At 37.0% G+C, this 15,622-nt stretch overlaps 1 protein-coding gene across 1 annotated transcript in view; it reads left to right on the top strand.

The window, feature by feature from the left end:
* CUBN (cubilin) overlaps window positions 1-15,622 on the top strand; it is a 149,032-nt gene that overhangs the window by 110,348 nt on the left and 23,062 nt on the right. The window contains exons 51-56 of the mRNA XM_026843524.1: window positions 698-847; window positions 1,709-1,830; window positions 3,691-3,916; window positions 5,939-6,126; window positions 8,427-8,583; window positions 10,122-10,271. Coding sequence (XP_026699325.1) covers window positions 698-847; window positions 1,709-1,830; window positions 3,691-3,916; window positions 5,939-6,126; window positions 8,427-8,583; window positions 10,122-10,271 — 993 coding nt within the window. The remainder of the gene's footprint in view (window positions 1-697; window positions 848-1,708; window positions 1,831-3,690; window positions 3,917-5,938; window positions 6,127-8,426; window positions 8,584-10,121; window positions 10,272-15,622) is intronic.

Genomic DNA, 15,622 nt, shown 5'->3' with positions numbered 1-15,622 from the left:
CATGAGGAATGCTATTATACTTACTTGCCTTCTCCTGAGAACACAGCAGTGATAAACAGCAACAGTGATACTTCTAACAATGTGATGGATAAGAGCTTACACCAAAATGAGCAAACATTCAGTGTCACAGAAGTGCAATGGACTGTGTTGTGCCTTCCTTTTAGGTCTCAATGATTTGAGCAAATGCTGGCATTTTTTCGCCATACAGAGAACAGTATATTGAGCTCTCTAGGGCAGAGAGATATTAATACAGCAGTGACAACTTGTTCATGGATGAAGCACATCCCTATACGGTAGAAAACTCAAACTCCTGGTTAACTTCGGGCCATCTCTTCCCACTGTTCTTCCCCAAAATGTCTGCAGTTTTGGGGCACTTTCTGTGTTTTCGGGTCTGATGGGTCATACAAAATGAAAGCGTGCAGGATGTTAGGGAGGGGAGAGAAGGAGCCCAAGATATTAAAAGAATCATTAATACAGATTTGAAGAGAACTTCCTCATTGTCAAGATTTAGATCCCAGCAGTGAACTGCAGCACTCTACCTATACCTATTACAAATAAGCAGTTATTAAGTGTGATATGTACTTTTCTCTGTTTTCTTGTCAAAACAAAATTAAATGTATGTTTGCCCTATGTTTTTATGTCACTGTAGCTCTTTTAGGATTGAAAAAGTGTTTGTTTTTTTTCTTTCTTTATTCAGCGGATGCTGATGGAGACCTAATAACCAGACTTTGTGGTCAGGCTGCACCATCTGTGCCACTAGTCATAGCTGCCCCCCAGATATGGGTGCACTTTGTAAGTGATGAAAACACAGAAGACAAAGGATTTTTGGCCCATTACACATTTGAAGGTAAATGGTTTGATAGACTGTTGCTGACTGAGGCACTTCTGGGGACTATTGCCATTCATTTGGTGATACTGAGAAGACACACTATGGGATCAACTCTCAAAGAGGTCCTCAAAAGTTACACAGTGCCTGCCACTATTTATATCCAGCTAAAGCAAACATATGCTAGCAATTGAACTTTCAGATTTATTTTCTGCCTCACTGTTCCCATTCTCCAAACCACATTTGAATTTTTGCAATGCAGTGCAACACTCAGAACAGCTGGTTGCTCTTGGGAATAGGGATGTAACAGGTAACACCAGCCAAGTTTGACTTACTTCAAATAGGCCTCCAGAGTGCTAGTGTTGCTGAAATACATTCTGCTGCTTGAACCTTTGCACTCATTTTGAAATCCACTTAAAGACATATCACTGCAAATTATACCACTTTGCCATTTACATGCCAGCACAACTATTCTTCCTGTCACAGCTGAATTTAGCCTTGGTGCTTCTCTAGACACATCAGCAAGTTTCTGAGTTGATTGCATTGGTCCAAGAGTGGCACTGGTTTGCTTAGGAGTATGAGGTAAATAAATGGAAGATAAGGTAGAAGAGGCAGCTCTAAGTGTCAGCTGGCAAAGGTTTTGCAGACCTGTTTTAAGTATCAGAATAAATGCAGACTTTCAAGGTCATTGTGTCTGTTTACCCATTATTCAATGAAAAAGATTTTAAAACTTGGATTTTTCCCAGATAAATTGTTCCTCCTTACCTATATCAGTCCAACTTAAATGAATCTTAGTACTATTACAAGCTGAATAATCTTCCACTCATTTGATTATAGTATTCAGCTCCTAAAATGTATTGAAATGTTACTTTTTTTCTTCAGCCTGTGGTGGTATACAGTCAGGTGAAAGGGGAGTTATCACAAGTCCTAACTACCCAGAGCCTTACAGCAATCTGAATCACTGCTCCTGGTTGTTGGAAGCCCCTGAAGGTCAAACCATCACTGTGAGTAACACAATGTCATGATTATGTGCACAGCTGGCAGTGTGAGAAGCACCCTCTTAGTCTTGAGGAACAGGTTTGAGACAATTTGGAAAATTAGAAATATGGAGGAATGAAATATCTCCACATCAGCCTTAACTAAGGAAGAGGGGGAAAAGAATATAACACAACTAAAGTAGGTTGTGCTTTTTGAAAAGCAGAATGATCCTAGCCTAACTTGACCTCAAAACATAGCACTGACTTTTTCTTTAAGCAATGGCTTTCTATGTTTAGGAAACATAACTCATGTTATTAGATGTGTGTAGATATTCTCACTATCATGACAATAAACATGAGGCTGAAGTTTTTAATCTCTGCAGAAAAGTTACACGTTACTTTTGTGTTTTAATGGTTAGTCTGGAAGATAATATGATTGCTGGTTCAAATTACATCAGTGAGATGGTCCTTTTATTTCCCAATAACTATTAACAGGCTGCCTGAGGTGCTGCTTTCGTGAGATGAATTGCTGAGACCAAATTAAGCACCTTTATGACCATGTAGTTCTATACTTCACTTACTGAATTATTTGACTGATCCTTTGGAGAACAGGTCCAATCAATGACATTTGTAGTCCAGGTCAGAAAAATATCCAAAAAGCAATTTTGTAAAAACACATTGAAGATTTTCATATGTAATGTCTTTAACTAATTTCACTATCATGTTTTCCTTATTTACAACTACAAAGGTATTTCTTAGAAATGCAAACCCATGGTCCTAATTAATCCGCTTCATGATATTCTGACCACTGCCTAGGTACTTACTTCAGGGAGTACAGGATTATTTTAATAGAACAAAAAAATTTCTATTTAATCCACAAATTTTAAAGCAGAACTAATCTTAATCAGATGGAACTAGATTTTTATTTTAAAAGGACTGATTAGCAGCCTCCTAAGTGAAGGTAGACTGAACTTTCCCAGTATAAACTGCCAGTTTCAGTTGCTGGTAAAGTTCTGAACTTAAACCATTTGAGCTAAATTTGTATTTGGTCTTTGCCTCAGGCAGAGTTCTTTTGGAACTGAATATACATAAAAGTTACAGGAAGAAGAAGTGCTATGTATCTGCTAAACTTTTCCACAGAGATCCCGATCCTGGAACTGGTTAAAAAACATATTGGAAGAGGGCCAGGCAGTCATTAGTGTACATCAATATTTCAGCATCAATAAATCCAGGAGTCTACTGAATCAACAATCTGAATCTTTGAACTGGAAATCCCACCCGTGTGCATATCACTCCAAGGACAAACAACATCAGTGTGGGAGGGAGACAGAGTCACAAGCTGCCTGCCCAGCTCCATCTATTTCTGTGATGCTCACAGGAACCAACCATGCAACTGTTTATCTCAGATTTAATGGAAACTAGCATTATTTTTAGCAACTGTTAAGTATTCTGATTCAATAGCAAGAAAAAAATCCAAGGCTTTCTTTTTTACATAGCTATTTGTATTTGTATGTGCAACTTCAGATTTCATGACCATAAGTCCTGGGAGAAGGAAAGTAGTTCAAGACCTGCACATATTCAAGACCATTTTGAAGCACATACTTAGCGTCAAAACATATGGTTACGTCCCAATAATGCTAGTTTTGAGCCCATGTGTTCCTCTCACACTTCTATCATATCTTCATGCTAAGTAGCTGCTGTTACTTGTAGTGGCAAGACTCCAAGCTATACTTTCAGGAAAGCATCAAAGTGAAGTGAGGGTCGGATTTCTGAGCATACCCAGAAATCATTGTGCTAGGATGGCTACAGAATCTGTCTGGAATTGCTCTAACTCCTTTGTTTGTGTGGCTGGTGTTAGCTTCTGAATGTCACTTTTGTGTGTTGCAGCTTACTTTTACAGCCTTCCATGTTGAAAATCATTCACTTTGTAAGTGGGACTCTGTTACTATCCTGAATGGTGGCTCTCCTGGGTCTCCTATCATAGGAAAGTACTGTGGAAGCACATCCCCTGGAACTATTCGGTCTGGTTCCAGCAAGCTAGTCATCATCTTTAACTCTGATCATTCAATTCAAGGAGGTGGCTTTTATGCAACATGGACAGCAGGATCTCTAGGTAAGAGGAAAAAATACTGATTTTGTCAGGTCTAACATGGCAGTACGTTATGCCTATATAGCACTTTTCAACCACAAAATGAGATAGGATTCCTCCTCTTTAATTAAGTTTGCATTAAACATCTTCATTCCTGAGAGAAGCTAGCACTAAAAAAAGTCAAGTATTAAACCAGTGTTATCTGATCTTGCACAAAGAAATGAAATTTGGACTGATTTTGTACTTTTTAAGCCTCCCACTGGCAGTATCTTAATGTCTGTAAATTAATACCATGCACATTATCCTCCCAGCAGTGGTATCTATTGTCAGTGACTATGAGACATTTTATTTCTTCAGTAACGATTGTTTCACAGTTTCACAAAACTAGAAAGAGGTCAGTTTCAAAACAGAGAGGCAGAAAGAACTTCTCAAATTGCACATCTGACAACAGTCTAAAACTCTTCCACTTTAGTGGAGATGTTAGTACACTTCTAAAGGTGGTACACATGCAGGATTCAGTTGGTACATTTTATAAAGCTACCATTTTTTCTGTTGAAATTATCAGCTCTCTGTATTAAAAAAGAAAAAAAGAAAAAAAAAAAAAAAAGAGGTAGCTCACCAATTGCACATTGTCCTTCAGGAGGTGATTTTAGGCAAGTGTAGATGTGCTGACTGGTGGCAGGGTAGAATTCATTGTGCCTTTCTACCTCAGTGCAGAGCTGGCAATGTGTTCCCTAATGTCACCTCCAGCTGCAAACCTTCTGGCTGATGTGATCATCTTTCCATCAGTTAATGATCTAGCAGTATTCACACAGGCAGTTGATGGAGTGTCTTAAACATATCAGTAGTCTGTGTTTGCATGAATATACACTGCACTTAATCAGGTTTTTGACACTGTTCCCTGTTGTCACTGGGATTTCATGTGCAAGGAAGGCCACTCTTCAATCTTATAGTAGACCTAGCATACCATGCAATGTACATAGTCAGTATTCTCCCTGTGAAAGGATATTTCTTTTTTTATATTCCTGGTTTCCATTCCTCACCTTTCTTCTCATTTGTCCACTGAGAATCTCTGGGTTTACCTTCTGTATGTGTGAGCAAAACTTGGCCTCTTATCCTTCTAAACACAATTGCCATTTCTAACATAGAAGAATGAAAAATAAAATCTTTCTTTTAAAGCTAATATGTATTTTTTAATTGAGTAAAAAAAGTAGAATGTTACGAACCTTTTTTTTTCCTCTTTATTCATCCTTTTACTACATTGTCTCTGAAATAATAATGGGTTGCTAGTACTGTACGCGTAGCCCTAGTAAATTGTTCTTGGCATGGCATTTGCAAGTATGTTTCAAATTAACTAAACTTATTATGTATAAGAACACAAGCTGCCACAGACCCATGACCAGCTATTCCCCCTTATAAATGAAACTGTTAACAATTTTTAAAGGCATGTTTTTCATCCCTCTCCATAATCCCACTGAGATCCACAGGGCTGCCTGGGCTGGAGGAGAAGTCACCATTTTGCCCTGGGTAAACGGATGTAGCTTGAGTAGATTCACATGCGGAACTGCAATATTTGCATGTTGCAGAGTGAGAAAGAAAAGGATTCAGAAGTAGATGGAGTTTTCTTCACCAGGGTGCTTTTCTGAATGGCTGTCGGTCATGATGTGCATGCAGTGGGGTGCGGGAAGGAAACTGCACAGTGTTGGGAGAAGCTCCTCATTAATATATTTCTGATTTACTCTCTCTAAGCAATAATAATTTCTAATTATCTGGAGTACATAGATGGACCAGAGCAAAAGGGTGGCAAGAAGGAGCTTATGAAGATGAGAAAGTGAAATACAAAGAGATACCTTCTCTAGAGTGTAACTACCTCCCTGCTGCAGGAGTGGGAGAAGGAAAATTCATTAAAAGAGGGGTAAATGAAGTTTGAATGTGTGTCAGGGATTTCCTCTCTCATTCTTGCACCACAGAAGCAAGCAGCCATTCAAAGCTGACACCAACAGGAAATAACTGAACATTTCTCCCACCTGTTGCTATTTTTTCCAGGATGTGGTGGAATCATTCATTCAGATAACGGTATGATCAAGTCTCCTCATTGGCCTCAGAACTTTCCCATGAACACCAGATGCACATGGACCATAATTACACATGAAAGCAAACACTTGGAGATTAATTTCCACAGTAACTTCCAGATTCCAGATAGCAATGGAAGCTGCCAGAGCAGTTATGTGAAGGTAAAATAATTGTTGGCATTAGATCAGCAGAGCAGTGCTTTAAGAATTCTTGATTCCAGAATCCTGTTTTGCAATTGTCATGGTTAGGATTGTCAAGGCACAAAATTCAGAAAATATAAACTGAAGTCCTTGTACCAATACAGTCAATTTTCTGTATGCCTTGAAAACTGCCTTGTATATATTTCTCATTTTTATTAGTTCATGAGGGTCCACCTCCAGCTGGGATCCATCACCCTACCTGCTGCCCTAAAAATGAGAAATATAAAAAAAGTACATATGACTTCAGAACCAGGAAATAATGAGAAAATACAGTGTAATGAAAAGACCTTTTCAATTACTCCAGTGAATAAAAAAATGGGAATGTGACACTATAATTTTACAGAACTTCTTTATAAGTCTATAAACTGTCCAAGTTGCACTAATCCTTCTGGTTTTAATCTCAAAAAACAAAGATAGCATTCTTATCTTTCATAGGTTGTCAAGAGCCACTTGTTTTCAAAGCAATAGAATGGAGTGGACATGCCTTGAATTTTTCAGTGTCATTTTTTTCTCAGGCATTTGGCATATATTCAGTGGTTTTGTGCTCATTTTCTCCACAGCAGTACAACTCCCACTTGAAATAAAGGGCAAACTTAATTTGACAACATGTAGGAAGACCTGAGCAGCTGTACATCTGATCTATACCTACTAACTTACCACATTTGCACTTATTTTTGAGGCTGTGAAAAAAAAAAACCCAACTATTAGATTGGTGTTTTCATAGCTTGTTCCACAGATTAATATGATGTAATATGTTACAATAAATTTCACTAATATGAAAGTCTTAATGCCACCCAGTAAAGGTACTTTAATTTCAAATTTTGGAACTGTCCTAATTACTTGGTCAGAATTATGTCAAATGGATATATTCTCCATAGACAAAAATCTGAAATTTTTGGTGATGTCCACCTCCATTTCTGAATGTCCAGTTTGAGATGTATGAAGGTGTCTGGATATGAAAGAGTGTGGACAGGTGTAAGTATCTTCCATTCATTCCAAGTTGAGAAGCCAAAAGAGAGGAATTCAAAGTAGTGACTTTGCAAAATCTTGGCCAGGCCATAGACTGTTTATATTAATCCTTTGAGCATCCATTGCCTCAAACACCTGACCAGATGAATGGGGTCATTCATATGCCTACACTTACAAGCTAACCCTTGGCTAACCCTTTCTAGGATTAGAGCAATCACAAATTCATTTGGTTGTTCTAGTTCCACTAGACTTCTTTCAAATACATTATTTTAAAAATCAAATATCATTTGTTTTTAATATATATATTTTGTATAAAGTACCAGTAAAAAACCTGTTCAAACACATCAAGAAAAAAATAAATTTATTATTAGAGCAAATAATTCTTTCTTTTTTCTTAAAGCAGATACTTTAAATCCTTGACAATAAACATCTTGATTCAGGAAATTATTTAAGCACTCAGAAACTTCAAATGTTTATGCCTATGTTTCTTTTTATATGTGTGTTGAAATTTAGTGCTTAAACTGTGAGCCTCAAGTACATGTTTAAGTAATTACCTGAAGAAGGTTTCACTTAAATACCTACCTAAACGTGCATGTGCTTCTTGAATGCATGGTTTAATTGAACTTAAATTGCCTATTGGTACAGCTGAAGTAATTTTTTTTTTAATTGTGGTTTTTTTTTTATTGTATTTTTTGTGAATTACTTTGTTAACTTTCTACATGATTTCATACTTGTCACTGAACAAGTGCATGCAACATAACAAGAATGGGAACAATTTTTGATTAGAAAGACTAGACATTAAGGATCCAGATCTTCCAGTCTGATTCCTCTCTATTATCCTAGCATGACAGCTTTGTTTTTTATTGATTTATGAATAAGTATTGCATTTAATAATTAATTGTATACACAGATACTCATATTCATAGGGTGTGTGGAGATGTTAGCACAAAGTGGAGGTAGGTAATGATGTGTATAAAATGGTTTTCTCTGGTTTCCTGGACCTGATCTATGTTGGCTCTGCTATCAGCAGGGGTTCAAGCAAATGACCTCCAGATGCCCTTCAGAGGTCCCTGGCAACCTAAGTTATTCACTGTGATTCACTCCGTGGAGAAGTCTGACTGCAGAGTGAATGAAGAGTGATTAGATCCAATTTAGATCTTTAAGATTCAGTGTGAGATTAATCCTACTATAAGTCTATGGAAAGAACAATTGCATATGCAATTCCTGGTGGGTTCCCACAAACTACATGGGCTTTGAAAGCACTAAACCATTTCCAATCTGGACTTTCTCAGGTGTGGAGAGGAAATGATGAAGAAGCAGCAGCTTTGTTAACCACAGGATGTGGAAGTTCAGCTCCTGATCCTGTTGTTGCTCCAAACAATGTGATAACTACAGTATTTCAGTCTCAGGATGCTCCCGGGCCAGGTTTCTCTGCATCTTTCATAAGCAGTAAGTAATATTAAAGCCAGATGGCTGTTCTATTAGTCCATTTTGGATTAGTCTGATCTGTGTGTAGGAATTCAGACAGTCCAACAAGGCATTGAAGCCTCTGCCCAGCTTTTGAAAACAAGAGTTCCCTATGTGCTTCAGTGTTGGACTTGACAAAGATCCTCCATGCAGCTATAACTTTGTAGTTATTCTTAGCTACCTTTGCCTTTTCAGTGTGCTGAAAAGAAATGAATGGGCTTTAAATTTTAAGAATGTGTTTCTCTGTAGTTAAACTACTTGGAAGCTAAAGCTATAATCTTCTTAAAAAGGAAAAAGGATCTGCTCTTCCTTTAGAATTTTTATCTCTGTTCTTCTTTTCAAGGCATATGCTTAAACTGTGGTAATTTCTCCTATGTATGATTTAGCTCATGCCCTTCACATAAACTGCTCTCAGGAGAATAAATGACTCCTCACCACCTGCTCTGGCCTTGGCTTTGCTTTGTTTTGCTTTGTTACATTTTATTTGTATTTCATGTAGCTCAAGTGGCATTTCTTGGGTGGGCCTCTCCATTTCTTTAACCATGGCATGTGCTTTGTGATGGTCAAACCAACCAGAAGAGTATAAGGTAGTTCTCAATTGCTGTAGGTTGTTTGGTTTTTTTGTAGGATGCTGCCAAAGGAAACCACTATCCCTTCACTGGGTTCAGATTAAAACAGTGAAAAATTAAGTGCTTAGAGACACTACTGAAGGATACAGAATTCTGAACTGAAACTGCTTTTGTTTTTATGTCTCCCCTAATGATGTTATTAACAACTAACAACCTCTTAGTGGAGACAATCACAGGCTTCATATGCCTGTTCCTAATCTTACATCAGCATTTCACTGTGCACTGCACTCTTTTAAAACTGTAGCTTAAAATAAAAAGAAACTCCAAGGCCATGCAAGTCATTAGGATCAGAAGGAACTCCATGAAAATGAACAGTTCTGAGTACTTGAGAAGTTCAGGGTGACAAACCTTTCCTGCCTCTGCGTATCGCAAAGCAACCGAGAGATGGCCCTGCAGACTGCATCCTCCTGGCTGTCAGGCATGAAGCAAGAATGGTACCACTTGGGCTAACATGGGCATTTTCAAATGAGGCTAAACTGCTGATGTGCCCCAATAACCCCCCATCCAATTCAGCTACATTTGTATGTACAGATTTTGAAGGTATAGGATTTTGAAAAGCGCAGGCTCCAAACCTGTAAGAACAGCAGTGCTGTGTCCTTCTGGCCAGTGGGTCGATGGTCTGGTCTTATCCAAGACACTCCAAGATACTATGTGAGGCTGCAGGCAGGAAGGCCCTGTGTTTCCCCAAAATACTGTTCTCTGTGTGTGTGTGTGTGTGTGTGTGTGTGTAAAACTACTTCTGCCATCATGATATATACTATTCTCCGTTTTTATGACCAGCCTCTTAAGGAGAGATGAGGCCCTTGTGTACATTATTGGTTTTCTCACTGCGAAATTAGAATGATGTTATCACCTGGATTATAACTGTGTCTTTCTTATTTATGTTTGTAGGATGCGGAGTAAATTTCACCAGCCCTGCAGGTCGTATCATCTCTCCTAACTACCCTAGTCAGTATGATAACAACCTGAACTGCAGTTATATCATAGATCAGGGACCACAGACACTGGTGGTCCTAGAATTCGAGAGTTTCCACTTGGAAGGTAACTGGTTCTTCATAATTTCAATATGTGCTATGAAGTGTAACTTTGTACTTGAAAACATATAAGCCTTCTATCATAGCAAATCATTGATGGTTTAATTTGCTGGTCTATTCTGAAAATCATTTACAGACAGACATTTAGAGAGATAGTTTCCAAGGCTCAGTTTTCTGTCACTGAAGGCTTCCAGAAAAGTGAAGATAGATCTCACGTATTGAATATACTGCAGCAATGAAGTTGGTTGAATTTGCCAAGTGGATGGAATATAAGAATGACTGTGGCCAATTTGGGTCTTTGTTCCTGACTTTTTTTTTGGACATTGAGTCCTCTAATCTTTTTGATCTTAGGTCGGCTGTTTTGCTTTTCAGTGCTTCTGCTTCCTTAACTGATAAAATGGATATAAATATACTTGGATGTTTTACAAGGATTTACAAACATAAATGTGAAACTAGGTGAAAGACTAATATACCCATGAACAAAAGTCCCTCTCGAGATTTTCAAACTTGGCAACATTTAGCCAAGAAATGATAGGTGTAATAATATCCTGGTCTTGTTGGTGTGAATGATAAAACATTCCCTACTTTGATAGGATCAAATTTTTATGGGTGGAGATGTCATGATAACACAGAAGAATCAGTATGTCCAAACTACTTGGCTGGCATCTCATATTTTGAGGCCATCTTAATTTGGTTCCCTTGAGGTCACCTAGACAGATTTTTGAGGAATTTCTTACTAAACTGGGGTGTGTAATTTGAATTTTTCTTCAGAACAAACAGTAAAGTCATAAAATAGGCTTCTTTTATTTTCTTCTTAAGTTTTCAAACTGTTTTGAATTCAGAAGTATTCTGGTCCAAACTTAATTTAGATCTGAGACAAAGATTTGATTTGACTGTGATTTTATCTGAAACTTTTTTTTTCATCCCCTAATACAAACTGCTGCTTTAAGAATTATTCTTTTTAAATGAAATGTACATTAGGCTGAATCAGATGATGCCAATTTTGACACCTCTATGAGTACATTACTGATCTGTATTCTGTCTGTTCATTCATTAAATTGATTCAAGCTTTTGTTATCAAAAAGCTTAAAGCAAAGAGGTGATAGAGACATAATAATAAGCATAGACCTAAATAAATACTGAAAATATTCTACTTCTTGCAGGGCAATTTGCTCCTTTATTGTTATAGGCTTCCTTAGGCTACACAAACCAGAAGTCTTTAGTCCCATAAAAAAAATAACTTTGGATACAAGCTAAAGGACATAGGGTTGTGTTATAAAAGAAGTATGACACTCTCTAGTAGTTGATTATTAATATTTGTCACAAAATCTTAAAATACAACACTGTAGCAAAGAGCAATTGTCTGGGATTAAATTGGAAAGAAAATTGAAACCACCATCTTGCAAACTATCATGCAGAAGTGAAAGCTTATTCAGCAATCCCACTGAATATGTTTAGCACATGTGCCTAAGGGTTTCCAGCATGAACTCCCTTAGTTCTTTTGCAGAGGCAGGACAGTGTTTGGCAGCATCTGTTAAAAACATTTCTAGGTATTTCATATGCAAGGAAGCATTGCACCTGCTTAGATTGTTGCTGAGTGTGGCCTTTAAAATTTTAACTACTATTACATTTTTATACTAGTACAGATGTTCTGAATTGGGTTTTTAAAGTTTTAGCTATATGTCCAGTTAACATAATTTACTACCTATTTGATCTCTCAAAAGAAATCCAATTGTTTTTTTCATGGTTGTTTTGTAATGAAATGAAGTATTTAAAATAATGCCTGTAAGGCATACATCTCATTGACTTTATCTGGTTGAGATATCTTTTCCAGAAAATTAGAAGGCAGAAGGTAATTGGCTATAGTGCAGTGACACATGGATACAAAATTGAATGACTTCATGAGTTAGTCACAGATCTCTTCTGTAGAGTAGTTATGTTTTCAATTACAATGAGACGCCTGTTCTGATTATAAAGAACTACTCCAAATGAGGCAGTTAACCCACAGTGGTGATAAAATATCAGTATCTGGAACCAAATGAACATGACATGCATGTACTAAATGTTAAATATGTATTATACACTGAATATAGCAAGTAACAGAGCAAGAGAGAACAGGAGGAAACTGCTTTTGTTGATTTTGTGATCAAAATTTAATATAAATTGGCTGCTTCCTGGTCGCTAGAATTTATTTTTTTTTTAATTTGACTTTGAGCCCCTGAAAATAGACATCTAATTTAGATAATCATCTAAATTTATCTTCTTCTCTAGTGAAGTGAAAAAGTGCTTTAAATTCAAGCCCAAATGTGTTGTACAGTTGGAATGCATTGCCTTCTGAAGGCCCCCCTCTCTCTCTTTACCCATTGACTATTACAGGAAGCCAGACAATAGCTTACACAAGGTATTTAAGATCTAGGCAGCAAAACATAGTCAAGAGTAACCCTACGAATGGAGTTTGGCTTAGTCTCTGATTTCCTTGCAGCCTCAAGAATGTGTCTTCCTGTGCAAAACTAAATATGGTTACAGAACCTTTCTGATTTGCCTGTTTCAGGAAGTTGCATAGGTTGCCACTTTCTTCTTGTAGCACCACCTGCATTGTTGTGTTTGGTTATTTTATTTAAAAAAAAAAACCAAACGGGGGTGAGTTTGTTTTCTCAGCCCCACTTCTGCAACAGTGATAAATGTCAGTTTCCATTTGTCCTTCCTCCTTGGATCAAAGGTCTACACAAATCTAACAGAATTAGTAAAAAACCCTTATCTTAGTAGACTTACTAACTAAGAAATAATTAACCACATCCATCTTTTGTTCGTAAGCTTTATTCAAATGAATCTCCCTACAAATATACCTCTAGGGCAGATACCTCTTTAGCTATCCAGTAAAGTCTAAGTACTCTTCAGGTATAACTGAGTTCCAAATCATGGAAAGTGAGGGGAAATGGATGTAGGCCTCCTGCAATGTCTGCTTTTAGAATTCTGTAGTGTTTATACTCTATCTATACAAAACAACTACATTGCGTTGATACAATGCTGACCTGAAAAATGTGGTAATAACTTGTTTATTTCTCTCTCTCTTTTTTTTTTTTTTTTTTTTAACATGCAACTGTAATTTTGCAATCTGGATAGGGTCACAGCTTTGTTTTGAAGTCTTCTCTATCTGCTTTCTCAGTTGTTACTAGGCAATTCAGAAAATAGACAAGTTTTGCAATAAATTATTTTGAAAGAGGATTCCTTGCTTTCAAAATAGTATCTTGTGCTACAGAGCTGGTTAATATAATGCACAGGAATATATATCTGTGCAATATTTTTCTACAATATTTCTAAATAATTACTAATTGTATTACCATTTATACCAGAAGCTACAGTTGTGTACCAGAAGCTACAGTTGTGAACCAAAACCTTATTATTTTAATTTTTTCAGACTTTAAACAAAAAGACAGTTTCTGCCTCAATACAAAATGAAGCAATCTATGGCTACAGACAGAGAGATGGAAGAACAACATTGTTATTACTGATTAGATAGTTAGGGGCTCAAATTTGGTCAAAGTTTTTGTGCAGGCATCATATCAAATAAATGATTTTATGGAGAATAATGAGACTGTACAGAAATTCCTGCTAAATGGAAAGAAGACAACACAAAGGCATATTTCAAAATGTAATGTAAGGACGACCGAAACTCATCATGTGAACTTTGGAGGCAGGAGTCAATGTATCAGTGCTGAGCACTGCTAAGAGATGATAGAGTGCAGATAGATAACAAAAGGCCTTGAAAGCAAATACATGCAGCAATTCAAAGAAAGAGGGATATGTTCATAATGTCAGGCCAAATAATTGATGTCTCCAGCAATGTTTGGAAGAAATATTGTCAAGGCTAGAGGAATGAATGGTACAGTATCCACACTGGAAAAATCACTAGGAAAAATTTCTAGGGTGAGTGTCATAGCTATGTAGAAAGATAGGAAAAGTAACTGGAAACACTTGACAATATTTACATCTATCCTGGTTGTGAAGACATAGAGAGATCCAAATCATAGACATGGACCTAATGAGGACAGGCAAAATGATGTTTGTAAAGAAGAAGATGCAAGAGGGAGGGGGAAAAAAAGCTCTCTTATTGAATGGTTTTGTTGAGAGGCAGAAATAAGATTTTAGTCTGAACAGAAAGAGGCCTGGTGGAGGGAAGTAAATTTATGAGGTCATCAGCATAGAGATAGTAGTTGCATCTGTCCTTGCAAATGAGATTATACAGAGCTAATGTGGAGATAAAGAGAGAAAGACAGGAGAGGAGATGTCTCATTGAATCCTCATGGATGAATCAGAAGAGAGAACACAGTAATACCAGAAGGATGAGCAAAAGCTCTTAGTAGACAAGGTTTTATGAAGAAAACCAGTGCTAGCTATGTGGAAAGTGCCTGTCAGCTTGAAGAGGATGTGGGTCTGACATCTGGCTAAGAAAAGATCTCTGGAGACTTGTGAAAGCTGTTCCATTGTAGTGCAAGTGACAGAAATTGGTCTAGAAAAGATCTAAGATGATAGAGAAAATAAAACACAGAGAAGAATCGCTGATGATGTGTTGAATATGTTAGAGGCTGGAAGTATGACATGAGATAGAATAGAAGAATCTGAGGCTAGGGATTATTTACAGGATGCATTTAGTATGGTGAGAAATTAAGGAAGAGTGTAAACAAGGGAATGAGTTACAGGATAGAGATCAAACAATCACCAGTCCTGCCAGGACTCATGGGTCATAAATGATATTGGCCCAAACAATGAGGATTCAAAACTAGAATTTAAGCCTTTTGCTCACAATGCTACATCATCTTATTCTTTTTACTGCAGCCGTTTGAAACAACTTGTGATAAGTACTGTGGACCTTTGCTTTGCTAAGAAATCTGTTTTACTTCATGCCTTTCTCCAAAGTCTTTTCAGAAAAGGACCTGAGTTGTTTTCTCACTTTTTTCCATTCTGAAATTGCACTTGTCTTGATTTCTTTTACTTTTTTTTTTAAATTTCTTTGTATTTTAAAATTGATTCTGTTTTTTAATTGTATCACATTATCAAATATTCTCATAATAGGGTAGGACATGAATTTTTTAATTAATTATTTTATTAACAGTGTAATCAGCATTCTGGTGTGGCTGGTTGTTTTCAGCTTAGTTACTCTTATTAGAGTCAGACAAGCACCATATTTCCCTATTGGCATAATTGTAAAGCATGTTAGAATACATTGCCTTCATTGAGAGAGAAGGAATTTTTAATTAAAACTCCAGAGAGGATCTTAAATATATCTGACTGCTGGGATCACTCTACTGTTCTTGTGAAACAAAATTATCACTCCATTCCTATTTGTCATCCTGTTCA

Source organism: Athene cunicularia (genome assembly GCF_003259725.1).
Source record: "Athene cunicularia isolate RWA chromosome 2 unlocalized genomic scaffold, athCun1 chr2_part1, whole genome shotgun sequence".
Taxonomy (NCBI): domain Eukaryota; kingdom Metazoa; phylum Chordata; class Aves; order Strigiformes; family Strigidae; genus Athene; species Athene cunicularia.
The sequence above is the reverse complement of the archived record's forward strand: the minus strand, read 5'-3'. Positions and strand labels throughout refer to the sequence as shown.